General features: G+C 38.6%; 1 protein-coding gene and 1 long non-coding RNA gene across 2 annotated transcripts in view; both read right to left on the minus strand.

The window, feature by feature from the left end:
• Positions 1–11,778: 11,778 nt before the first annotated feature.
• Positions 11,779–13,200, minus strand: LOC111692474. Its single transcript, XR_002763239.1, has 3 exons — positions 13,107–13,200; positions 12,653–12,756; positions 11,779–12,052 (listed from the first exon to the last, which is right to left on the minus strand). It is a non-coding gene; the product is annotated as an uncharacterized LOC111692474 (long non-coding RNA).
• A 666-nt stretch (positions 13,201–13,866) lies between these two features.
• Positions 13,867–25,983, minus strand: part of LOC108915152 (transmembrane GTPase Marf-like) — a gene marked incomplete at its 5' end in the record, with an annotated part of 37,826 nt that continues 25,709 nt past the window's right edge. Inside the window, 3 exons of the mRNA XM_018721119.1 lie at positions 13,867–13,992; positions 17,730–17,837; positions 17,904–18,203. Coding sequence (XP_018576635.1) covers positions 13,867–13,992; positions 17,730–17,837; positions 17,904–18,203 — 534 coding nt within the window. The remainder of the gene's footprint in view (positions 13,993–17,729; positions 17,838–17,903; positions 18,204–25,983) is intronic.

A 25,983-nucleotide genomic window follows, 5' to 3' on the forward strand; every position in this document is an offset into this window, starting at 1 on the left:
GCATGTCACCCGGGAACGTCGGGCTCCGTCGCGTATGGACCAAGAACATGAGGTTTCGCGAGCGGTTTACAACGACGCATACGAGCGGCTGGACGACGGATTCGTCAAAACCGCGACCCATGTTCTACAGTCGACGGCATCGTCAGACCGCCGTCGCAGAAACCCAGTGGCGCCCAAACGAAACTCAACACGAATCATTAGAAATCACCGTAACGATGGACACGAGCTTGGTGCTCGTTCAAGCCGTAAGAAGTTTGACCCAAGAAGTGGCCGCCCTGAAAGCTACCGCGTTACCGCCATCATGGGAGGAGCTGGACGTCGTCTTCTCGGGAAGAAACGTGGAACGGCCTGACGTATTCATACCTTTTAGGAGAGAAGCGAAGCGATTCACGTACGCATCAGCCTCTAGTCGTTTGTCTATATTTTGTAGTGCTTTAGTGGTTTTTTAATACAATTTAAATTGTGTATATGAACGAAGTGCATCCCTGTTGATAATTGTGTGTACACACTCATCGATACACCCTTATCTGAGATAAGGTAGTGGCGATTTTCAATTTTGAGTGATTTTCCATTCGTGTTTGATCTGGTATCATCATCACTAGGTCGCCGCCAGAGGCGGCGTCTTACTTTCTAGCCATGTCGGGCTGCTCTAAATGTAAAATTGACAAGAATGAACGTGTTGTTGGATGTGAAGGAACATGTAAGAAATGGTTTCACTTTTCATGTATTGGACTTAATAGTGTAGAATTCACAATGTTAAGTAAGAGTACTAACTTATTTTTCCTCTGTGATTCCTGCAAAAAGAAGTGTTCCGTATTGGAAAATAATACTGCGAAGGAGTATACTACTAATCTCCAACGTATCAATGAGGGCTTTACTAAACTGTGTTCTTCTGTTGATATTAAGCTGAAAGAAAAGCTGTCAGAGTTTTCTAATCTTTTTAACAAATTCAAGTCTGAAGTTCTGACCCAATTTATGGACGAAATTCAAACTGCTGTGCAAAATAATTTAAGTGAGTTTATTGTTCCAAAAATTGATGAACTTAAATCGAAAATTGATCAAATTGCTGTACAAGGGAATTTAAAAGCAAGTTACGCTAATATAACGTACGGATATGATAAAAAACGTACACCCTGTTGAGTCTAACGTCAACATTACAAAAGTGACAATTACACAATTAAAGAAGTTCCCAGACTTAAGATGGTAGGATTATCTGAGAAACTGGACGAGACTACCCTTATTAGTTATATAAAAACCCAAAATTCTAATATCGTACATTAAAATAGTGTTCTTAATGTAATATCTTGTATACAATCCAAAAAAAACGGAAGGATATATCATGCCGTGATTCAGACAGACGTGAGTACATATCATAAATTATTAAATAATGGTAAATTATTTGTTGGCTATGATTATTGCAATGTTTTTGATGCAACTGAGTTGCGGAGATGTTATAAATGTTGTGGATATCACCATTTGGCAAAACAATGTACATCTTCTGTTAATATTTGTCCTTTATGTGCTAAAAATCATAAGCTGGATGAGTGTCCACGGCCTAATAATTATTCTTGTATAAATGAGAACAGTAAAGACCCTGTTGGTGCCGACCACGCTGTCTGGGACAAAACATGCCATGTTTATATCTCAACTCTTAAAAAATTTAGAGATAACATTATTTCTCCACAATAGCAATCAAATAATTCTGCTGTGAATAATTTTAAGGTCAAGCCCAATTCTTCCTGTTCGCCTAGTTTTACATTTTAATACCAAAATATTCGAGGAGTTCGCACTAAGATAAATGACTTAAATGTTAACAGTTCAGTTGCACTTTACGATGTTGTTGCTTTTACCGAGACTCGGCTGAATGATAGTTTTTATAACGATGAGTTGTTTGATAACAATCACTATGATGTTTTCCGCATCCACACAGATCGAAATTTTATCTCTACTGGTACTAGTAAAGGGGGTGGTGTCTTAATGGCAATTAATAGAAATTTAACGCATCCGAGTTCGATTACAAATTCGATAGTAATATTTTCGACGATATTTACTTTATCGATATTGTCTCTATTAAATTTAAGGTAAATGTATGTATGTTTGTTATCTACATACCGCCTAAAGCTGTTAAAGACTCTTATGAAAAATTGTTTTGTTCCCTAGAATCATTGTATGAGATATATAACTCGAATATAATATTCGTTGGCGATTTTAACATCCCCAATTATGCGGATTATACCCCTAAGTCAGACAATTTAACAATTAATTTGTAAATTTTTTAAACTTTTACGAATTCATCAGTCAATATAACAGCGTCTTAAATTGTAACAATAGAATTCTGGATTTGGTTATTTCCAATATTGATTGTGTGGTATCGCACTCCCGTGACATATTACTCCCTGAAGATCTTTTTCATCCTGCATTGCTTGTCAGCATTTGTGTTCCAAATAAATTAACAAGAAGTCGGGAACCCTCTGGGGTGGATTTTAATTTTAATTTTAAAAAGGCTAATTTTCCCGCTTTATATCAGGAACTGCCATTGGTTGACTGGTCCCCTTTAAAAAGTTTTACGTGTGTCAATCAGTTTGTTTCTAAGTTTTATGAAATATTAAATTCAATCTTCATTAAACATGTTCCACGTAAGATATTTTCTAATAAATGCTATCCACCTTGGTTTGATGGTGATTTAATTAGATTTATTAAGTTGAAGAATAATGCGTGGCACACATATCGGTCCTCCTTAAATGGGGAAGTTTATAATACATTTAAGCGGTTGCGTTCCGCCGTGAAATATAAAAGTCAAACAGCTTACTCAAATTATATTTCTGCTACGGAATTAGAATTGAAATCCAATCCAAATAAGTTCTGGACCTTTGTCAACTCAAAGAGAGGTAACTATCCCATCTACAATGGTTTACAATAATATATCGTGCAGTGACAACAAACAAATCGCTGATGGTTTTGCAGACTATTTTTCAACTTCGTTTATCGCATCTAGTAGTTTCAATAAAGACAAGGCTTCCTATAACAATGCACTTACTATTGCCTATAATTCTATTTCTCTCAATAATGTATTATTTTCTATCAAACAATTAAAGCCTAAAATGACTATGGGTCCGGACTTAATACCCGCTTTCTTGATTAGAGACTGTGCTAACGTCTTCTCAGAGCCTCTTTTCACCATATTTAACTTAATTCTGACATCACATACATTTCCTGATCAATGGAAAATTTCAAGTATATGCCCCGTATATAAAAAAGGAAGTAAGAATGATATCGCTAATTATTGACCTATTGCAATACTGTGTAACTTCAGTAAGGTTTTTTAAACTACTATACATCGTGTCCTCTCTTTCAATTAAAAAATATTATACTTCCTGAACAGCATGGGTTTATGGAAGCACGGTCGACAGTCACGAATTTAGTATGCATTATTCAGTTTATCAGCGACGCTATAGATCGGGGAAGCCAAGTAGACGTAGTCTATACAGATTTTTCGAAGACGTTTGACCGTCTCGACCATGGACTATTAATAGATAAATTAAGCGCTTTTGGACTATCGTCAGACTTTCTTGAGCTAATGAATTCATATTTCACTGGCAGAACTCAGTTTGTTCAAATTTCCGGTGTTAAATCTACTGAATTTGCCCAAACTTCAGGTGCTCCGCAAGGTTATATTCTTGGTCCCTTGTTGTTTACATTATTTATTAATGATATTACTTCTCAGCTGAATGTGCGTTATTTGATATACGACGATGATATAAAAATATTTTCTCTAATTGATAATGTATTTGATGCCATCAATCTTCAACGTAATCTAGATATAATTAACTCTTGGTGCATTGCTAATAGGCTGCCTCTGAATTCTACCAAATGTAATATCATGACTTTTAGTCGACGATGTGATCAAATTCAATATGAGTATAGTCTGAATGGGTTTGCCCTTCAACGACCTGACCTTGTTAAAGATTTGGGCGTATATTTTGACCCTAAATTATCTTTTGTCAAGCATATTGAAATTGTGGTAATGAATGCCTACAAAAGTTTGGAATTTATTGTTCGAAACATGTGCAATTTTATGAAAATTAATACTTTTTGCTTGTTATTTAATACATCTGTTAGATCTAAACTTGAGTATGCCTCTGTAGTCTGGACACCTATCTACGCTACACACATAATATCTATTGAAAAAATTCAACGCCGACTCTTTAAATCAGCTACATTTTTAATTGATGGCCAGTATCCTCCTCAAGGATTTCCTCAGGAAGCATTTTTCAAGCGTTTCAATATGAGTAGCTTGTCTCAAAGACGCAAGTTAAATTCAGTCATTTTCTTATACAAGATCTTGAATAATAACATTATATGTGAATTACACATGAATTACACAGGTGTATTACAAATGATCAATTTTCATATTCTTAGAACTTGTACCCGACATTTACACCTCTTCGCGACCAAGCATCATCGTACTAATTTATATAAAGCGTCTCCGGTTCACCAAATGATTATTGGTTATTCTAATATTGAATCTCGCATAGACATACCCTGCTCCAGTATTACTCAAATTAAAAAAGTGTTCCTTTGAATTTTATGTTTGTATAAGTATGTTTTTGCATTTGTTTGTATTGTATTATAGCATTTTAATATTATCTGTCTGTTCCCTGTTTGTTTTAGATATTATGTTTTGTGGTATTTATTTTGTTTAAGAATAGTTTTTATCTCTTTCACCTATTTTTATTACTTTTTTTTTAGTTTGTAACCTTATCCTGTAACTGGGCATTGCTCGTTGGATATTGTAATTAAAATAAATAAATAAATAAATAAATAAATAAATAAATAAATAAATAAAAAATAAAAGGTGGAAGATTATTTGGTTAAGAACCGCATACCGGCAGACAAATTTGCCCCGATTGTGAGACGCGTTCTCGAGGACGACGCGTTGCGATGGTTTCGGCAAATCGAGACGCCAGGTCTTTACTGAGAAATCTTTAAGGCTCAATTCGTTGCAAAATACGATTCGGTGGCAATAAGAGCCGGCTTGAGAAAACAACTGTATGGACGTCCTCAATTCCCAGAAGAAGCGGCGTATACGTTCATTATGGAAAAATGGTTATTATTCCAACGCTTATCACCTGATACTTCGGTCGAAGAATAAACGTCGCACATCGTGGAATTGCTACGACCGGCGGCCCGCGCGGTCTTTCCGCAGCCTGGAAGCCCTGTTGGAGATAGTGGGCCAAGTAGAGGGCGATATTCGGGAAGACCGCACGCGGGGCACGTCAAGGCCGCCGCCGCCGGTAGCCGACCAGCAAGAGGAACTCAGACAACCACAGCCACCGCAAGCGTGTTATACATGCGGAGGAGTTCATTTCGCGCGATACTGTTCACAGCAGAGGCGGGGAAACGACCCTGGGGCCGCGGTGCAGCCGCGCGCCCGGTCCCAGAACCAGATAAGCAGCAATCACCCCGAGACCGCGGGTACGACGCGACCTGGTGGACAGCAGTAACGCCGACACCCAAGAAGCCGCAGTCGCCGAACGTGGAGCACCCGAAGCAAGTGGGTTCGGCGGAAAAATTCGAAATCGACTTAGACAAACTATTACTTATGCAGATTGGTGGTGAAACGATTATGGAAATTGTGAAACGGGCGCAGTTGGCGGACGTTTCAGTACAACGTGATAGATTAAGGCTGGAGAGAATAGCGTTGGCGGGTCTCCAGGACGACGACGAGGAGCGTCAGTTGCGGGAATATGCAGTACGGGACGACCTAGTGCGGCGAAGATATGGAGATGACCTGAAGATATACGTACCGAAATTAGCGAGGAGACAAGTGCTGGAGGAGTTCCACGACGCGGAACTAGCCGGCCATCCAGGCGGTGACGAAACGCTCAGGGCGGTTCGCAAGCATTTCTGGTGGAAGAAGGTGGATGACGACACCAGGGAGTGAGTCAGGACGTGCGAGGTGTGCGCGGCGGTGAAAGTCGGGCGGGCGCGAGATAAGGCGCCGCTACGACCGCGTACACCTCAGGCACCATGGAGGATGGTGAGCCTGGACGTCCTGGGCCCCTTCGAAGGAGTGGATAAAGGTCATCGGTTCCTGATAGTCCTCACGGATCTATTTTCACGATGGGTGGAGGCAAAGCCAGCGAGTCGTGCAACGTCTCAAGAATAAATAGGTTCCCTACAAGATATCTTCATGCGGTACGGTTACCCCAAGGTCATCATCACGAATAGCGCCTGTACGTATACGTCGGATTCGTGGCGCGAGTACATAGCCGAGCATCATATAGAGCATATTCAGTCCGCAATTTATTGGCAACAAGCAAACCCAGTGGAGTGGCGCGTCCAAGAGCTTAAGAAGACGTTACGCGCGCTCGTGTAGGAAAACCCGGAAAATTGGCCGAAAAAGTTGCCCCAGTCCCTCTTCGCAATGCGCAATCGACAGAACGCCGCGACTAAAACATCGCCAGCACAAATACTTTTTGGTCTCGATATCAAACGACCTGGAGCATGGACAACGAAAACGTCGAGCCTGTTCTCGCGGATCGAGGACGTAGCGTAGATAATGGCGTTGGTTCGAGCCAGGGCACCGTACAGTCACTCGTCAATCATACTATGGAGGTCACGAATTGCGACCCGGACGACAAACTCTCTCCGCGCGACGACGAATTCGTTTTTCACCGGCGGAAAACCACACGCCGACGACGTCGAATCCAGATCGTCACCGTATCTCTGACGCGATAGACGCCGCCGCCAGGAGCGGAGCTGCGTGCGGAGATAATAAGCCAGACGTATACCGTTCCTTCGAGCTCAAGGCAGGAGCCCACCTTGACCTACCTAGAAGCGAATTCTTACCTGGTGGGTAACACATCGACGACCGACCGGAACTCCGAGCAGCCAGTCATGGAGATGACGTCCACCCCAGTCAGTAACCTGGAGGTTACGCCCGATGGACGCCATCCGAGCAGCAGGCGCCGTTCCCCAGCTGCTGCGGCGTTCCAAGCAAACTTAGAAGAAATCAGGGTCTGTCCAGAACCTGATTCCCCGGAACCACTTCCAGCTAGTAACGTGGAGGTTACTAGCGACGCCCCAGCTGTAGGTAGCAGGCGCTACCTGCAACAGATGTCCAGAGACGAGCCCCCAGGCCACCCGAGACGCCTGTAGGACCGCCAAAAGGTGTACCACTGGCACCATGGCGCAACGTGGAAGCCGGACCGCCAGAAGGTGTACCACAGGCACCCTGGCGCAACGTAGAAGCCTGTCCGCCAGAAGATGTACCACTGGCACCCTGGCGTGATGGATTCCCCGGACCACCAGAAGGTGTACCACTGGCACCCTGGTGCAACGGAGAGGTCCATGACGACCGTAGACGACGTGGAGTGCACCCGCACTCCGACCAAACGCCTAGGTCATCCGACGACGCTCCCCAGGACCAAGTGCGGTGGCTATCACGCTGGTAACCATCCCCGACGAGAATTGTTGATTTTTATTTTTGGATTTTTGAGAGTTTATATTATTTGTGTTTTATGTTGTATTGAGTTTTGAATTTTGATTTTTGCCTTGTAAATACGTTTTTGAATTTGTGATTGTTTTTAGTTTTGTATGTTTCAGGTTTTTTGATTGTGCCAATAAACATGGTACAACAGAAAACCAGCACCAAGCGTCTTTCCGAGCGGGGGGATGTCACTAAGGTCGAGTTTTCGGTGCGGTGGGCGAAGCCTAGCTCTACCGCACCGAAACATATAAAAGTGCTGGTCGCGCACCCAGAGCAGCTAGTTCCAAGCGAGCAGCCGAACTGTGCGGACGTAGTTTGTGCAGTGCAGCGTTTGTGCAGTGAGTGTCACTGCGAGGAACTGTGAAGTGGAAGCCCCACAAAACCTGTCTTTCACAAGACAAGTAATATTCTGCCTTTATTAAGGCAATCTATAGAAAGAATTCGGCAATTTTATATTGCAAAATTTCTATTAACGACCGACGTTATCTCAGCCTAGGCAAAGAGACCGCCGGCATTTATTTTGCAGATTTGGGTGCCGGGGAGGAGGGCACTATGTCGAGATCCCCGACCCCCATAGTGAGCGACCGCTCGAGTGGCATCGAAGCCGGCGACAGCAGGCCCTGGTCGGTCGTGGAGACAACTAGCTGTGAGAGTGAGCTGACAGCAGAGAATGCCAGACTACGGCAAATGATCGACGACCTCAGAGATGAGCTGAGGCAACAGAGGAAGGCGTTCGACGACCTTGAAAAGAGGTCTCGAGAACAGCACACCGAGCTGTTAAACGCCCTCAAGGGACAACAAACCCCAAAAGGGGTAAAGCGAGGTAAGCCAGGGACCTCGTCGGGTTCCGAGGAGGAGTCCTGCAAGGCTAAAAAGAAGCCAGCAAAAGCGAACGAAGCACCTGTCGCCGAACAGGTGAAGGTCCCCAAGATCGTACTAGCGACGACATCAGAGCGCGCGGCCCCTGCCGAGAAAGCCGATAGGATACCGCCTGTCATCCTTCGCAAGAAGGAGCAGTGGACGGAGGTCAGCAGGAGTCTGACAAACAGGAAAATAAATTACACCAGGGCCAGGTTAACGGGTGAAGGCATCGCCATTCACCCGCAAACGCCTGATGATTATCGACGTCTCACGCGTGTCCTCGCCGACGAGGGGAAGGAATTTCACACCTTCTCTCTCCCAAGCGAGCGGCTGCTGAGGGCCGTGATCAGAGGGCTACCAGACGGAATTTCCAACGAGGTAATTCGGTATGACCTCGAAGTACAGGGCTTCAAAATATCATCTGTTTTCAGAATGAAGAGCCGGAGGAACAAGGCCCCCATGCCTCTAGTACTTGTACAAGTCCCCCAGGAGCAAGAGGACCTGCTCAAGGTGACAAGATGCTGCCACCTAGTCGTCAGGGTGGAACCGCAGAGGGCGAGAACCGAGCCGACGCAGAGCCATCGCTGCCATCGCTTCGGTCACGCGCAGAGCCGTTGCACCGCAGCTGTCAAGTGTGTGAAGTGCGGCGAGGGTCACCACTCGGCAGACTGCACTAAGCGCGAGACCCCGGCAAAGTGCGCCAACTGCGGCGGGGAACATCCCGCCAGCTACCGCGGATGCCCTAGCTTCCCTAAAAAGACGACAGGGAGCAAGAAGCAGCAGCGCAAAGATGACTCCCAAGCCAACAAACAACAGGCTAAGTTTGCACACCCCCCGAAGGTGACGGCGGCGAAGAGCTTCGCCGACGCCGCCAGGCCGAAGCAGGGCACCGCTGCGGCACCCAAGGGAGGGCCCAAAACCGACAGGAGCACGGAACCCGCAAATGTGGCCAGTATGCTGGCACAAATGCGGGAGATGTACTCCGCGATGTCGGCTTTTTTCAGTAAAATGTTCTCTGTTACAGGAGTAAATGGACCCTCCGACTTATGTGCAGTCCCTCAGAATTACCTCCTGGAATGTCGACGGATTCCGGGGACGAAAAATCGAACTCAAGGAGCTCTTGCCCCGTCTAGACGTGGACGTGATGGCGATACAAGAGACCAAAGTAGAGGACGCACACACTGTTAGGATTCCTGGCTACCTAGTGTATCGCAGGGACCGAAACAGACATGGAGGAGGCGTGGCCCTGTTCGTAAAAAGGAGGTATAGATCACCATATATTACAGGTTCCTCAGCTAGAAAACATGGAAGCCGCCGCCGTATCGATCCGTACTCGCAGGTACGGAGACATCGCCGTGGTGACCTGTTATCAGCCCCCTCAGCTCCCGCTTACCGATCACGATTTACGCGCTGTCCTGGAGACGTGGCCCCAAACCGTAGCCATCGGGGACTTTAACGCGAAATCGCCCGAATGGCACAGCACGACCACCANAGCCGACGCAAGGTAAGTGACTTTACTTGTCAGTCGTATTTGTTAATTTTGTATTTTCATATTTTGTGTCCCACGAATCTCTACTTTCGTTCTAAGCTCACATATTTTTGATATCCAAGATATCATGGCGCCCTGGCATTTATAAACGCTCCCTGACGTTTAAGAATCATTCATAAACATCTAAATTATTATCTTTAAACAAGTTTCATTTATCTTTTTCATATTTACAGTAATATTTTGAGTTTCACATATCTTTAACTTTAACTTACATTTTTTGACTTAAATCAACTTTTTTAACAAAGAATAGCTAGAATACGTGTATTTAATCATTTTCCTTTCACTTAAAATCAAACCCGAGATAGAGTTTCAAGCTAGCCGAGGTAAACGAAGAGAGAGGTGTTAACAGAGACGCGTAGTTATTACCTTTCAAGTAACTAGTGTCGGTGAGATATAATTTTGATGCTTGAAAAGAGGTCACGTGATTAAGATGTGTTTGATTAAAAATAGGGCGTATATTCTCACAAAAAATTTCAAAGTATATGAAAAAAATTTTTGAAAGAGAGTAAAACGGAAAGATAGTGAGCGCTTTCTACCTGCTAGGGGCAAGCATTTCATCTATCGCGAACAAATTGAATAAAATCGATGAAGCCCACTATCTTATTGCAAGACGTTTAATTGATATGCGACACGCCATATTTTAAAAAACTCACCTTTATTGAAAAATTTTCAACACCTTTTTAAAAACGATAATTTCAAATATGATAACAGCGCGGAGATAAGACTCAAGACAACGTACTGGTAGATAAGCACGAAAGGAAAGACTAGATATATCGACGTATCCGACTTTTATACTCCGCTGATAACCTCGAAACCTTCTAATCTCGAACCTGTCCCTAACGGCTGATATCTAAAAGGCCTCTTAAAGTTTATGTCTTTGCCATTAGAATCAGTATTAAATTGAGGATTCAGCCTAGTATGAAACGTTTTCGTATTTAAAATTTAAATCGAGACACAAGTTGATAATAACGTCTGCTCTAAAGAACCACCCCCACCCCATTACCTGCCTCTGCAGCCACTCTCTGTGTCCGTTTATCGTTTTCCCTTAGCCAAACTGGTAAGTTTTTGTATATATTTTTTTTTAATTGTTTCAAGCCACAAATTACTAATAGTTTTATGGAAACTTAATATAGAAAAGCAGAAAAAATATTTTATGTAGAAATTACACCAAACTGGTAAGTTTTTGTAATTTTTTTTAAATTGTTTCAAGCCACAAATTACTAATTATTTTATGAAAACTTAATATAGAAAAGCAGAAAAATTAATTTATGTACAAATTACGTCAAAACTGTACTTTACTAAAAGTAGAAAAATTATGAAAAATTAAATATAGAAAAATTTAGTCTTATATTTTAAAAAAATTTACTCTTACGCCTGAACCGGATAATTCGGGTCATTACTTTCCGATGCAAGATGACGTCAAACTGAACTTTAATAAAAAACAGAAAAATTATTTATTAAAAATTATTTATATGAAAATTGGGTCAAAACTATACTTTACTAAAACTGTACTTTAATAAAAAATTAAATATGAAAAATTATGAAAAATGACGTTAAACTGAACTTTCATGAAAAAAATAGTGGCAAAAAATTATTTTACAAAAAATAAAATCCGAATATTTTTTATGTAAAGGGTCAATAGTAATTTTAATTGTAAGGAAAGACCCTATAACGTTCAATTATGTCCTAAGTCGCAACGGATCTGTTTAGTTTGAAACACTGCCGTCGAGATGGTTCAATGGTGTTACGAGTATGGCACCAAACAATTATATTTTTGAATTTGCCCTAACCACAAGACAGCCATTTTTATCGTTTCGATAGCCCGAAGGCCTTTCGCGTTCACGGGTGGATTTAAGTTCTTCGCGTGTGGCTGAAACCTTTTTTCGTTGGCAAGGAAAAATCCAATGATTACCCTTAGGTAATCGTTTAAGATAGACCCCTACACGACACGGGTACCTTATCAAGCCAGCATATTTAACTGTGTATTGAATCGGTACAAACGACGCGATCTGAAATGCAGAAAAATCTAGCAACTTACCCTTCGTATGCCTTCTTTCTTCGTGTCTCTGTCATTCTGTTATCTTGTTTTGAACTTCATGCCTCTGTAGCCGAAATTCATGCCTTTCTGTCCTGGTTAGACTTTCAACTGCCTATAAAATTAATGTTTTAGATTTTTAGCCGTCATCTTGTTGTTGAATAATTTGTAACTTTTTATAAAGACCCTGTAGCTATTGTTTTTGCTCAACTGCTAAAATAACACCCTGTATAATACTGGTTTTAAATAAAAAAAATTTAATCTGATTTTGGTTTTGATTTTTATGATTCTAGTAAATTGCCTTTATCTTTTTTCAATAAAGATTCGTCTAATTACCTATTGTTTAATTGTTTTTGGTTCATTTTTTCAGTTATTATAATAAAGCCCTGTATTTAATTTTCGGTTAGTTAACGTTTATTACGATTAAGTGATTTTTTCTGTATTAAATAAGCTGTTTTACCAGCTAAATTATAGTTTTTAGAATGTTAATATGTTTTGAGGATTTTTTTAGCTTGTTTTCCTGTTGAAATAAGCCAATATTTTTAATTAGAAGTTTTCTTTACTATGAAAAATAATTATAGTTTAATATTAATGCTTTAAATATGATTTTATTATAAATAAGCTATTTTAACAGCTAATTATAGTTTTTAGAATACGTGGGCTGTGTATTAAAACTGAAAAGTAATCTGAAATGATGAAATTTAAAGCAACTTACCCTTCGTATGCCTTGTTTTTGGTTTCCATGTCTCTGTCATTCTGTAGCCAAAATGCATGCCTTTCCAATGCTGCTCTCTCTCTCTCTCTCTGTCTTTCCGCTGTCTATAAAAATAATAATATAAAAAATAATTCTTTAGATTTTTAGCCACCATCTTGTTGTTAACTAATTTGTAACTTTTATAAAGGCCCTGTAGCTATTGTTTTTTCTCAACTGCTAAAATAACGCCTTGTATAATGGTGGTTTTAAATAGAATTTTTCTTCAATAGATAATAAACGTGTAAGTGAATTTGTTTAATATACCACTAATTTTGGTAGCTGGTTTGACTGTTTTAGAATTTAATGCTAATATTTTTAGTTATAGAATTTTTTACTATGAGAAGTAATTGCCGTTTAAGATTATAACTGCTATACAAAGCTACGTTTTTAACTGAAAATGTGTATATAGACTTACCTTTCTTTATCCAAAAGGATACACACAAAAAGCACCACTCACTATAATAATCCGAGAAACTTTTAACAAAAAACAAGCAGAGCAGACTCGTTGATTTTATGACTAATTATAAAATTGATTATTAACAGTCTTAGCCAAGAAAAGCCGCATAGTGCAGTGACTGCAGTTGATATCGCCAGAACAGGCCACGGGCTGTTTTGCTGAGACAGCAAAGGCAGCTGTGCTAGCGTTTGTTGACTTGGTTTTCTTATCACACCTAAGCGGAATAATTTCTATTTCAATACAATTTAAAAAATAAAAGAATTTGCCATTGGGCTTTAATATGAACTTAAGAAATATATATGAACATTTAAGACGAAGAAGGATTGACCCTTTCTGTTCTATTTTAACAAACATTCCTAAAGTAAATTCCAGTAAATATTTTTAGCCGTAGTCTGTAATAATTAAATATGCATGCATATTTATTAGACTCGCGCTCCACTTGCAACGCCATCTACGGATACACGCTCGGCCGCGTTTTGAACTACTCTTACAAATTGAAAATCGTGACTACTGTCTACGTCACCGCTCGATCACGTTTGAGGCCCACGGTGGCGGGCGAAGCCCTATACAATTTACGTATATCTACGAGGGGTACACGCGAAGGCCTACGAACAATACTGTCTACGTGGGGAATCCGACATACCTACATGAAGATACCTGCATGGGGGTCTAGCGGGCAAAGTTCTAGGTGGGGCAAAGCCCTAGGTGGGGCAAAGTCCTAGGTGGGGAGGGCTGAAGTCGGTCCTGCGGGGATCCTGCGTTCTGATTGGCTGGCGGGGAAGGGGAGGGGGAAGGGTAGGGGGAAGGGAAAAGGTGGAGGAGTGGGGGTAAAATTCGTCAAAAACTGCTAATATGAACCTTCATAATAGCCCGGGAGGCAGCGACAGAAATTTTGCACCAATTCCTACAAAGCTGATTTTTTTCTCATTTGTTGTTTTGATATCGTAAGTAAACGGATCGGCAGTCTACTGCGCCAATGTGGGGGCAAACATTAATAACAATTTTTGAAACATGTAAATAAATAATACTTAAATGCCTTATACCTACAAGGCTGAAACTTTTTAGAGTGATCAATTATACCAAAAAATACAGTATAATGATAGTCTACCGCGTCGGAAGCGGGGCCATCAAGAGTCTACCACTCACGGAAGCCGTTGAAAAATTAACTTTTTTGACTTATTTCTACAAGGCTGAATTTTTTTTCTCAAATACTTTAGTTTATAAGAGAACCAAAGAAAACAGTCTACCGATCATCTAAGGGTGCAAAGCCTTGATAGACGCAATGGAATGCACGATCTCCCGAGGGCAGTCGCTGCGCCAATCCGCTTAAGTCGCTCTGAATAATAACTCATACCGAGATTAAATTAAAATCTACAAAGTTGCTTTTCTGTCTATATGTAGTTTACAATAATTATTGTCAATAAACGTCTTCTATCTTCGATACAAGGTGGTTAAAGCTTCGGTAGACATGGCTAAAGTTTTTGCGCGGGAACTATTGAAAGCAGCTGCAATACATTAATTTCATAATTATTTAATGTTCAATCCTATATTATTATTTATAAAATGTATTGTTGCATGTTTTTTAAAATTAAATAACAAAATAATCTCTGATTTTATTATTAATTTTAAACAATTTAGAAGTAAACTGAATGACGAAAAGTACAGTAAGTTACTGTTATTCGGGCTCGGCGAATATTGGTTGGCTATTCAAAAGGCGAGCCAATATCCTTGGCTGGATATATGACCTCGGATGGAGGGGGGTCGAGCGGGATTATAGCTCTTTATCCACTTCTTCGCTGTAGGCCCGGACACCTCGTAGATATAGGCCCTTTCCCCGTCATCTCGGACCGCCGATTAATTCGTGGCGACTTTTCCTGTCCTGGCCCAGCCGGAAAGGGCCCATTCCTCTGGAGCTCCTCTTTCTTCGTCGGCTCATCTGAGTAAACCCCCAGGGTGTGTCATGTGTGGGTGAGGTCACGCAGCAATGCAGCTTAGGAAGCACTGTGTTAAGCCAACGCGGGAGGGGAGAGGGGTAAGGAAAGTAGGGGGGGAGATGTGTGTGTGTATATGTCGTCGTTTTCGGTTCTTGATACTAGTGGTCCTGAAACAGACGGAAAAATTTCGACTCACCCTGCATCCAGAAGTTGATGTCTAGGCCGCCTGTATCTGCCGGTAGCCTCTGCGGATCAACGGGTTGCTGTGTCTGATCACTTTCAGGGTATTCAAAAGGTGTTATACCTGCTCCCTAAATATGTTTGTCTCGGCTCCGGCCATTCATCCCCTCTTGATCTTTACGTGTCGAATTTATAGCAGAGTCATCCGGTGTAGCCGACACGATATATAAGATACTAAATCTGATATTTTGAACGTCCCATTTAGTATTGAAATTTTGAATTTAGTCTGTAGTATTTAGTATTTTTAATTTTAAATTAATATATGCTCTAGTATTTCCTTGTTGTTATTATCGAAAATCATGAAAATTCTGCCACAATCCTGATCGTGAAGAATTAACAAAACAAAAGTTAACTCGGCAGTTGTAATTTGATCTCTTTTTAAAGTTCCTTGGCGTTCCGTTCTTCTATCTATGATTGTTCTATATTCCTTTCCGTTGTGTCACCAGATCATTTCCTTACTTTTATATCGGTTTTAAGGTTAGTCGTTTATCAGTTAAATCTAAATCCTTAAAATAAACGCAAACCAAACTACCATTAGTGAATTGTACTAAATTGGCAAACAAAAATGCAGAATGTTATCTATTTGTTTTTCATAGTTATTGATCATTTTTTTCTTAGTACTTTGTAGTATCTTCAGAAAACTTCAAGTTAACTCCACTTTCAACTTTTTTCCAATTTTATCGTAAATTACCAGGATTTAGCATATCCTGTTTTTTTTTTGTACCAATCAGTATTTACTGCTAATCCAGAGGCGACAACCCTGGTGCTAGCTGCTCACAAGTGTGGCTTTGGTAAGCGTCATGGATATAAATTATAAGTGAAAGAGAAATAAATTTAATTATCCAACGGTAAAAAGGTCAGTTATTTGAAAAAAATTTATTTTCAACTTTTACTAATATTATAGTAGCTAAAATCTCGCTCGCTAACGCTAGCTCGTTATTACTAATATCGTACGTTTTAATAATGGTGCGAGCTCAAAAAATTATAATTATTTAAATTGGGAGATCGTGCATTCCATTGCGTCTATCAAGGCTTTGCACCCTTAGATGATCGGTAGACTGTTTTCTTTGGTTGTCTTATAAACTAAAGTATTTGAGAAAAAAAAATTCAGCCTTGTAGAAATAAGTCAAAAAAGTTAATTTTTCAACACCTTCTCTTGATGGCCCCGCTTCCGACGCGGTAGACTATCATTATACTGTATTTTTTGGTATAATTGATCACACAAAAAAGTTTCACACTTGTAGGTATAAGACATTTACATATTATTTATTTACATGTTTCAAAAATTGTTATTAATGTTTGCCCCCACATTGGCGCGGTAGACTGCCGTTCCGTTTAGTTGCGATATCAATACAACAAAATGAGAAAAAATCAGCTTTGTAGGAATAATTACATGAATAGTGTCGCTGCCTCCCGGACTATAAGAAAATACATGGGACTTTGGCGTCATACGCACATAGCATATCTACTTATATTATATATTTCTTTCGGTCTAGTTAAGTATCTACACATTAGATTTGGTACTTAAATTAGCCATTATTATGTAACTTAAATTTAAGTAGGGGGGTGATGTGGTGGTTAAATGGTATAGTGCCGTGATTCGATGTGTGTGCGCCCATGTATTAAGTGGGCGGGGGAAGGGACCGGTCCGACGGAGCGCTCCTGGTACGGCAGTCTCCACCTGACCAAGGAAGAGGCTAGGCGTATTGCTAATCGCTAATAATAAGTTGTGGTTATTTTCGAGAAATTACGTATATTTTTGGAGTCAATTTTACTCCGCATTATTGTAGTGTGTGTTGATGTACATAAAACGTTTATTCTTAAATAGAGTTCTCTCCACAATACCTCAAAAAGAACCACGAAAGAACCCTGAGATCGGTGACTGATTCCCCAGCTAAGAGTAGCGTTAATATTATTCATATTAACCGGGGACCACCACAAGTCATTTACAAACCTGTGCTTATATTCAATTTCAAACAATTGAAAACGCACAGTGGGTAAATGTGTAGTGGAGGATATAGAAGGTTTTATGAAAGTGGAAGTATGGAAGATAGCGATAGAACTTTTCGTGCTCTGACTGAAATAATTATAAATAATTAGTCAAAGTTTCATCAATCCATGTCAAACATGTTCAAAGATATTGACTTTTTTAAAATTTCAACACTATATCTAAAAAAAGTGGCTTTGTCGAATATCCCTGCATAGAATTTTTTTCTTATTCTGATTATCTGAATTCAAATTTTAAGTTTCACCAAATAACTTCTAAACAGATTGTATAAACAAAATACTTACAATCAATATATACCATAATTATTTGTTGATTAACACATTTTGCTGGAATTCCTCATCACATTAAAATAGAGTAATGATAATGTATTTACTGAGAAATGCAGGTTAAAATACTTACCTCATCTAAAAATTCTGGTTCTGTGGCTGAGGCATCCCATCTATTATTTAATATAAAAATGTTTGGTTTCGATAACTTTGTCGATACTTTATGAAAGAAGTTCTTCTCCTATTACAAAAGAAAAACAAGAAATACGATTTACTGCATTATAAAATTATATATACTTATTTTTACCGTAACCATAAGAGTAGATTCAGCATTAGCTACCAATACAAAGACGTCTGCGTCTAAACAATGTTTGTCTATCCATTCGTCTAAATTAGGGGTTACATCTACACCAGGCGAATCTACAAATACTACATCATCTCGAAGTAAAAGGCACCTATTTTTTGGCCAATACACTTTGACTAGTGTCGACTCGTTTAGTTTCTCTTTGCAGAGAGCATGAGCTAGTTGACCCACAGATTCCACAGCACAATGTTCTGTAGAGCCTTCCTGTACCAAGTAGGGTTCATCTGTTGAGGTACCTTCTACCTAAAATACAAATCAAAACATTTAAGCTTTACCTTTTACCTACAACACAAATAAACTGTCTTAAGATGACTGCCCATTCGAATGTTTCAGAGACTACTTCGATTTCAATTTTGAAAATTTAGGCTTTGGTGTTTTCGGGAGTGCTCTATTTAAATAAAATAATGCCATTGTTGTAGGACATCTGGTGCTCCTAATTTCGTTTATCAGTGTTGAAAATAACTTTTAAACAAATTTTCTTTATGCATTTACAAATTTAAATGCCTTTTTCTTGAAAGGTATACCATTTTTAAGCAGAAAAGTTGGAGAAAAAAATGTTTCCAGGCCAAAGTGAAATACACCATAGCACAAAAAAGTTTTGACAGTTTAAATGCGTGGTCTACTGGTCGCTTGTGGCGCTCTCTAAAAGATATAACAAAATCGTCGATAAATTTGAATTTCTCACCCAAAAAAAAACCTGGATAAGAAATTTCACTAAATTCGCTCGAAGTAGTAAGTTTTTGAAAAATGCGCATTATTATTGCAGAAGAGTTGCGGTTTTCGGCATTGTCTTCGGAAAAATATTAGGAAAAAAGTCTATCTATTACACTTTGGGCTGGATCGAAACTGCATTGCGGGTGCATAAATTGTATCTTGGAGAGCATCAATTTTTCAGAATTTTTAAAAAATGGTAAACATTTACTAAGAGTTGTAGAAATTTGTGTGCACGGGTTTTCGGGGTCGGAGATTCCGAATCTGACCCTGAAAATATGCCCGACGGCCTTGGGGCCCCCCAGGGGGCAAGGGCGGGGGCCGTCTGTAAAACATCGAATAGCTGAGTAATTGCCTTCTAAATCCCCACTCGAGGGTTTTGGGATCGGGGATTTCGATTATGACACTGAAAAGTATACCCGACGCCCTGGGGCCCCCAGGGGGGCAAGGGGGGCCTTCTGTAAAACATCGAATAGCTGAGTAATTACCTTCTAAATTTCTACTCAGGGGTTTTCGAGGTCGGGAATTCCGAATCTGACACTGGAAAATATCCATTAATCTTAGCTTGTCTATCACTGAGAAAAATTGTCGTAGAATTGGGGAAATCCTGGACAATCCGTTCCCAAGAGACACATTTCGTTACATCAAAGAAATATTCCTTAAAACCGAAGAATATTTCATGGTTCATGGATTTTCAAAAGAATCTCCCGTGCGACTGTGGATAATGCATAACAATTAGGCGACAAAATCCGATTATCGACAGTGCAGATCTTGTGTGAGCAGGAAGCATGGAATTACATGCACAATTGCATGTACAAATTTTTGAACCAACTGTTCCAATTCTGAAATAGTCGAAAATGTAATAGATGATAGTGATGGAGACAGTGATGACAGTACTGATGATGAAAATTGTGATTGATAGTGAAAGTGTTAGAAAAACATATGATAGTAGTTGTCTCATTAATTGCCTTGCAAATAAAAAGAAAATTGGTTCTCAGAATAAAGGGGATTCTTTTCGACTCATTAATTTCCTGTTAATTTCCCTTACCCTTCTTGTCTAATCTCTGTAAATTTAAGTGTGTTACAATGTAAAGATGAGCCTACAATATGGTAAGCAAGTGGGGCGGTTTTATTGCAAAAATCTGATGTGCCTTTCGATGTTTTCCAGAAAGCCCACCCCACGGGTATCGGGCATACTTTTCAGTGTCAGAATCGGAATCCCCGACCCCGAAAACCACCGAATGGAAATTTAGAAGGTTACTCAGCTATTCATTCGATGTTTTACAGAAGGCCCCCTTGCCCCCCTGGGCGGCCCCAGGGCCGTCGGGCATATTTTTCAGGGTCAGATTCGGAATCTCCGACCCCGAAAACCAGTGCTCAAAAATTTCTACAATTTTTAGTAAATTTTTCCATTTTTAGAAAATTCGGAAAAGTTGATGCACTTTATGCACCCGCAATGCAGTTTCGATCCAGCCCCAAAATGTAATAGATAGACTTTTTCCTGATGTTTTTCTGAAGACAATGCCGAAAACCGCAACTCGATCGGTTCATCAGAAACAAATTTCCGTATTCTTGATTTATTGTCTAACTTGCCTGGTCTATATGGAAAAAACGGTCAGTCCAAGGTGCAATATGTGTGCCAACGGCTGATTCGATATCGTTGATATAGGTAGGTTGTAATTGATAAAAAGAAAAATTTCAAAAAGTTGAAATTAATTTACCCTTTACAGCTAACAAAGTAGGACGTGTAAAACAACAACCGTTCGGCAATTCGCTTTTTGCATTAAATAGAAGCTCTATTTTAACGGTAATAAAAAAAGGAAATCACCTACGCATCTTTGTTCCCAAGATAGCTTCTTTTTTTATAACGTTAATTGTTAATTGGACGTATCGGACCAGGGTTTTAGAAACAATTAAAGAAAGGGTTAAACTTTTATTTTCAAAAAGCTTGATCAATTTTGATGATTTTGTCATTATTTTATAAAGGGTGTTTTTGAATGAAGTAGCATAAATAATACCAGTGAATCTACATTTCAAAAGAACACGATCTGCAAAAAATCGCCTTAGTAAAATGTTCACCCCTGAAGAGATATGAGCCATCAGTTTCCAAAAAAAATATGGAAATTGGCTGTAATTTGAAAACCGAACGAGGTACAAATAACAAATTTTTTACAGGTTGTTTACTAATACAGATGCGAGTTTTTAACTATTTATCGAAAATTTTAACCCCTCGAAAGGGGTTGAAATAATCACCCCTCAAGCCATTTTTTGCCATAACTTTTATATTTCGTAAAAACTCGATATCCAAAAATACGCATTAGATAAACTGGTTCTTTTAGAAACTTTTACCTCTCTAGCAATTTTCATTTAAAACTTTTCGTTTATTAATAAAAAAATAAAATGTATTACCATTCACCTCACACCGTATATGATTGCAATCAATCAAAGAAAAACTAAGTGTGCTGCTGTCATGCCAGTTGTCACAATTAACTCTTCTGTAAGTTGTCACTGTTATCAGCTAAATACTTTTTGGGTGTAAATTAACAAGAATTATGCCAAATTTTACTAATGATGAATATGTGGACATGCTACAAGTGTATTTTGAATGTCGCAAAAACTGTGCTGCGGCAACAAGAGCGTATAATGAGAGATATCCAAATCGTCAAGTTCCCCACAGACAAACTTTTTCGGCGGTAGAACGAAGACTTCGGGAAACTGGAAAAATACAGCCGCATATTGAGGGTACCGGCCGAAGACCTACTGTTCGTACTATTTATCTTGAGGATGCAGTACTTGAAGAGTTTGACGAAAATCGTCAGACTAGTACGAGAAAAACAGCAATGCACTTAAATGTGTCCCATAGTGTTGTTTGGAATATTGTCCATGATAATTTATTATATCCTTTTCACCACCGGCCAGTTCAAGCTCTACTTGAACCAGACATGCATAAGCGAGTTGTTTTTTGCGAATCGTATCTTAATATTCTAAGAAATAATTTGAATTTTGCCTCAAAGATACTTTTCACAGATGAAGCAACTTTTCAAAGACATGGTTTAACCAATATGCACAATCTTCATTCCTGGGCTCATGAAAATCCTCACGAAGTATCTATGACAACATTTCAACATAATTTTAGTTTAAACATTTGGGCAGGAATTGTAGAAAATGTGCTTGTCGGCCCTTTTGTTTTACCTCATCGACTTGGTGCTGTTGAATATTTGCAGTTCTTAAATGAGCATCTACCACCACTTCTGGAGGAAGTACCATTAAATGTACGTCAGGCCATGTGGTACATGCATGACGGGGCTCCTGCTCACAGCACTGTAGTAGTTAGGCGGTGGCTTAATTTAAATTACCCGAATCGTTGGATAGGTCGCGGCAATGAGGCACCTATCTCTTGGCCTGCACGTTCTCCCGATCTAACGCCCATGGATTTTTTCTTTTGGGGACATATAAAAAGTATTGTTTATGCGACCCCAGTTGACAGTGTTGAAGAGCTACAGGAAAGAATATTCGCGGCGGCTGATGAGATTCGCAACAATCCCATAATTTTTGCTCGAGTCCGTAACAACTTTGATAAACGTGTTAGGTTGTGTTTAGAAAGAAATGGCAATTATTTTGAAAATGTCCTTTAACTAAGTTTTTTGTTTTTTCTCTTTTTGATAATAAATTATTTCTTAGTTTCGTTTTCATTGTACTTCTATTTAATAAAAGTTTCTGCGACATTCAAACAGTTATTTGTGCAACTACTGTAAAGAGTGTGTATTTGTTGTACGATGCATGAAGTTTGCAGCTCGAGACGAAGTTGAGAGCTGCAATCATGTTAAGTGCAACAAATATGCTTTTTGCACATGTTGCACGCAACATTTTTTCTACGATTGTTTTTATTTCAAATTTTATTTAACAGTATTTTACATAATATTAAAATTTTAACTGACAACTGGAAATTAATTGCGCAAATTGTCAATGTCAGACGTTAGGTACTTATGGATATGCTTAGATTAAACTTGTAATCAATATTTTTTTTGTACTACTGTAAAAAAAGTTAAACTTTTGGCACAGTAGGTAGTGCAATAAGTAGTAAATTTTGCACGATCGTAGAAAAAAACACTTGTAGCATGTCCACATATTCATCATTAGTAAAATTTGGCATAATTCTAGTTAATTTACACCCAAAAAGTATTTAGGATAAAGGATAAAGAACACGTTTATGTGATTGGAGTTACTCCAAATCTCGCTTATTCATAGTACTATGCTTTAGCGTAACAATATCATATTTCAAATAAACAAATTATATATATTTTTATAAATACGTGCATTCAGTATGTTTCGTCAAAAAAAAATTATAAGGCTTATATAAAAATTTATGTAGGTAATATGTATTTCTGTTTTATTTTAACCAATTCATAATAGGAGAGGGTATAAAAAAAGTTCTTATCTGTCCTGGCGGCTCACAGTGGGGCAGAATCCCAAAAAGCTGGCCAAAAGTGAAAAAATAAAGTTTCTAATTCGGTAATTTTTACTGTTGGATTGGCTAGAGTAATATCCCAAGTCACAGAATCCATTACTATTAGGGTCAAATTCCCTATACCTGCTTTTTAAATAATTACAAAGGCGACCGCAGCTCGAGCAACATCTTGCTCGCGCGTAGGAACAGAAGTAATAGTTGTGTTTAAATGGTTATATAATTTCGTAGAGTTCACCGATTTATCTCTAACAAAATGGAATCAACTCATAAATGTACGTAGATTATGAATACGTAGGTTAAAATACTCAATATTTTTACAAAAAATAGTAATTGGCTACCAAACTTATGTGAATTTTACGTTATAAAATGAAATAATAATTTAGTTTTGAAGAAAAAAGTTTAATAATTCTGCAGAATTCTGTCATTTAACTTATTGGACAAAAAAGACAAAACTATTATCTGTAAACTAAAAAAAAAATCAGCTGCCTATAAGTGCCTAACAACTTTTTGTATAGGTTTTTGTAAAATGTAGAGTAAAATGAATTTCGCCTTCTCTGGACGATGTAAGTCATGGGAAGATTGCAAATAAAGACGAAATTGTCCCAACTTAAGAAGATTTTTCATCAGATGATGATTCTTTTCTTTTATGAAAAAACTGGAATTTTATATTACAACTTTGGCACGGGATTCAAATAAATCACTCTCGATACATATTTAACGAAATATATAAATAGTCTAATATGTCATTTGTCATTTTTACATCTTCATGCTTGATAAATGTGACATTTTGTATTTCATCATCTTTTAATTTTTAATCCCTATTTAAAAAATATTTCTACTTCTGATATGGCTATATTAAATCCTCCACATTGAATTTTGTAATTCTGACTCCAAATTCGTTATCAGCGACCCCAAAAACCACCGAGTAACAAATTTCAGATCGATTTTTAAAGATTTTGACTTTTGGCCAGCTTTTTGGGATTCTGCCCCATTGTGCGGCTTCTCGATGAAGTGGTCGAGTCCTGTAGATGAAGGAAAATGGCGGCGTCAAGTGCTAAATTGGGTGGAGCTGTATATCTGCGCCTAAATTTTGACTCGGGAACTGGAGAGACAACACGGAAGAAGTTTTCCGTTTAGAATTTAAATTAAAATGCCTTATTGCCCTTAATTCTGGCCCATCCTTAAATCTAGCCTATCCTTAACTTTAGCCTGTCCTTAAATCTCTAAAAAATATGGAAGAAAAAAATTAAACTCCATCCCTAACGTTATTTTGGGAACATGATAAACCAAATTTAAACTTACCTTTTAAAAGAGATTGGTAAGACGAAGAAGACAAATATGTACATAAAAACTGGAGCTTGGCTGCAGGTGTTAGTTATATAATCGGCATATCTTGAAGAGGCTGAGTTCAATTTCTTGGGAAACTATCATTAGACATCGAGGAGTGAATGGGGTGGATTTTTTTGTGCAATTTCAGATCCCCAAATATAGGAAAATTGGTAGTTAATAACCAGCACACCTTATCCCATCGCCTACCAAAATTCAACTCCCCGCTCGATTTTCTGAGAACCCGAAGGTTCTGGTACCACGGAAGTAATTTAATTTGGTGGGGGTAACATTTCCGGAATAAAGGATTGATGATCTCGGCAACCAGAAATACAAATACAGATAGTAGATATATGTGACACTCAATATCTGAAGAATGGGAAAAGAAAATACCATAATGGGACTGCTAAATAAGAAGATTTATTTGATGGTAAGTATTTAGTATTTAGGTAATTAGTAATTAACCCCTTTTTTTTTGCTGTAGGTAGCTTGGTAAATTACCGTAAACTGGAGAAATATATGGATTCTTATAACTTGTGAACCAGTTTTAAACAAAGGCACTTACGTCATCTTTTATTTAACGTTGTAGTATACTAATATAGATGATATTTTTTTTAATATTGTTATTACCATTACTTGTATAAGTATTTTCCATTAAATTTTACAATATCACTTATCAAGTATTTTAATTTTTCTTCTACCGTATTACATAGTAATTGTAAAATTAGTTATTCATAAAGTAATTAATATGATTTTACAAATTTTAAGTACTTTTCTGGCGGTAGTAATTTTAAATGCTACACCACCCCTCTCCAAGAAAAAAAGAAATGACTGAATGATATTCTCATTCTCTTTTTGGCTAACTTGTGTAAAAAAACTATCTGTTTTGAATCGGTAGCTGCGCGTACCATACGTCCCTATGGAGGTCAGGTTATGATAAACACCAATTTGGGGGTTTGTCAAAATTAGAAATTGTCAAAGTCGGGGTAGGTCTGCCAAAACAATAGTACTGATTAATTATATTGCCTGAATTAATAACTTAATAACTAATTATTTATAGTATGTACAAAAGGAATTCCGCATGCAATAACGAGATACTTGTATCGAGAATATCGACTATTCTCGGTACAAAAAAATGTTCTTCAATAATAGAAATATTGAAAACGAAACGGCATTTACTTAACCTACTGACACATCTGAATTTGATCCATAGTAGGGCTTTAAATCTTTAATGTGCCATTCACCAGCAGGTGAACCATTGATATTTTTAAGAGCATACACCAAACGGGATATTTTCTTAGTAATGGTACATAAAACATATTTTGGTGCTAGTTTTGCAGTAAATTTCGTTGCTGCATCGGAAAGTACTTTATTTTTACGCCAAACTTTGTCTCCTACTTCAAATGAAAAATCTCTTTTTCTCAGATTGTACGCCGATGCGTTGCGTTTATAAGCTATATGAAGTTTTTGTTTTACATCTGAGAAAATTTGATTTATATTACTTAGATTTTCCGCATA

This window comes from Anoplophora glabripennis, unplaced genomic scaffold (assembly GCF_000390285.2).
Source record: "Anoplophora glabripennis isolate ALB-LARVAE unplaced genomic scaffold, Agla_2.0 scaffold1467, whole genome shotgun sequence".
NCBI classification, from domain to species: domain Eukaryota; kingdom Metazoa; phylum Arthropoda; class Insecta; order Coleoptera; family Cerambycidae; genus Anoplophora; species Anoplophora glabripennis.